This window comes from Eimeria tenella, genomic scaffold (assembly GCF_000499545.2).
Source record: "Eimeria tenella Houghton genomic scaffold, Eth_scaff1446, whole genome shotgun sequence".
NCBI lineage: Eukaryota > Apicomplexa > Conoidasida > Eucoccidiorida > Eimeriidae > Eimeria > Eimeria tenella.
This window is the reverse complement of record NW_013543912.1, coordinates 1-1,893: the sequence shown is the minus strand read 5'-3', so window position 1 is coordinate 1,893 and position 1,893 is coordinate 1. Positions and strand designations below refer to the sequence as shown.

General features: G+C 56.5%; 1 protein-coding gene across 1 annotated transcript; it reads left to right on the top strand.

The window, feature by feature from the left end:
- Positions 1 to 304: 304 nt before the first annotated feature.
- Positions 305 to 1,695, top strand: ETH_00018140 (uncharacterized protein; the record flags this gene model as incomplete). Its single annotated transcript, XM_013379119.1, has 3 exons — positions 305 to 362; positions 840 to 1,000; positions 1,192 to 1,695. 3 exons carry the CDS (start codon positions 305 to 307, stop codon positions 1,693 to 1,695), a joined length of 723 nt encoding a protein of 240 aa, XP_013234573.1.
- Positions 1,696 to 1,893: the final 198 nt, after the last annotated feature.

Sequence of the window (1,893 nt, the reverse complement as noted above, 5' to 3'; positions counted from 1 at the left end):
TGCTGCTGGCTGCTTTTGATGCTGCTGCTGCTGCTGCTGGAACTGGAGCTGTAGCAGCGTCAGCAGCAGCAGCAGCAGCTGCTGCTGCTTCTGCTGCGGCCACCGCTGCTGCAGCTGCTGGTGGTGCAGCAGCTTCTGGTGCTGCTCCAGAAGCTTATGTTGCTGCTGCTGCTCCCCCAGCGGCAATTGCTGCTGTGGGAGCTTTGCAGCGACTACTTTAGAAGCAGCAGCAGCAGCAGCAACAACGACAGCAAAAGCAGTAGCAGCAGCAGCAGCAGCACTTTGTCTCGCATGTTATTTTCAGCTGGATGCAAAAGAAGACAATGTGCTCATTGTCGGGTGCAGCAGCAAACCGAACTCCCGTAAGTCTAATTTGCTGCTGCTGCTGCTGCTGCTGCAGTTCCAGATGCTGCTGCTCCCGTTGCTGCTGCTGCTGCTGTTGCTGCTGCTTCTATTGCTGCGATTGCCGCTGCTCCTAATTCTGCTGTTGCTGCTGCTCCTGGTGCTGCTGTTGCTGCTGTGTCTGCTGCTCTTCGTGCTGCTGTTGTTGCCGTTGCTGCTGCTGCGACTGCTTCTGCTGCTGCTGTTGGTGTTGTCGTTGTTGTTGTCGTCGTTGTTGTTGTGGTTGCTGCTGCTGCTGCTGTTGCTGCTGCCTTTTTTGTTGTGCTGCTGCCAGTGTGAATGCATAGACCACACCAGCAGCCGCTGCTGCTGTTGCTGCAGCACAGCTTGGATCTTGCTGCTGGTTCTGTGGCTGGAGCAGCAGCGCCTTCCGTGCATCTGGTGCTGTGAAACTGTTGCTGCTGCTGCTGCTGCTGCTGCTGTTGCTGGTGCTGCAGCTGCTGTTGATGCTCGCGCCTTGCTGCACTTCTTTGAGCTGCGGCTGCCGCTGCTGCCGCCAGATCAGCAGCAGCGGCAGCAGCAGCTGCTGCAGCAGCTGCAGCAGAGGGGCATCCAGGTGACGCTACCTTGCTTCTCTCAGCTCCTTCCACTGATTGAGGTAAACCCTAAACCCTAAACCCTAAACCCTAAACCCTGTGCTCACACACCTAAACCCTAAACCCTAACTAGGCGCACCACCTCTTGCTGCTCTTATCAGCCTCCTCGCTTCACTTGGAATTTTTTAAAGCATCTCTACTATGACTGCTGCAGCTGCTGCCGTTGCTGCTGTTGCTGCTGCTGCTGCTGCAGGCGACAGAAGGTCTCAGCGGCGGGTCTATAGACGCCTGCCTGAACTCTATATGTGAGGGGGCCCCCAATTTGCTGCAGAAGTTAGGGGCCCCACAGTTGTCTGCTGCAGGCAAGCAGCAGCAGCAGCAGCAGCAGCAGCAGCAGCAGCAGCAACAGCAGCAACAGCAGCAGAGAGGGACTCTGACGTCCGGCCAAGACAGCCACCGCAGCAGCAAGCATCAAGGGTCTTTCTTGTCCGTGCCCCAATCCTCCATGGAGAGCAGCAGCAGCAGCAGCAGTAGCAGTAGTAGTAGCAGCAACAGCAGCAACAAGGCAACAAAGGGAACGCTGCTGCTTCTGCTAGAGGAGCTGAAGACGCAGCAGCAAATGTACCCCTACACCTGGCGGCAGCAGCAGCAGCAGCTCGAGGCCTTCGCAGCGCGAGCGAGCAACAGCAGCAGCAGCAGCAGCAGCAGCAGCAGCAAAACGCAAGCGTCAAAAAAGAACAAAAAACAAAGAACTTAACCAATAGTTGAGAATTAAAAAAGAGCTGCTGCAGCAACAACAGCGGCAGCTGTTCACCCTGCAGCTGCAGCAGCGACTGCAGCGGCTTCAGTGGTTGCTGCTGCTGCTGCTGCTGCTGCTGCTGCTGCTGCTGCTGCAGCTAATGCCTCGTTTTGAGTGCTGCTTTCTCGAGCCAAGAAGGACAAGAGAACACTTCAA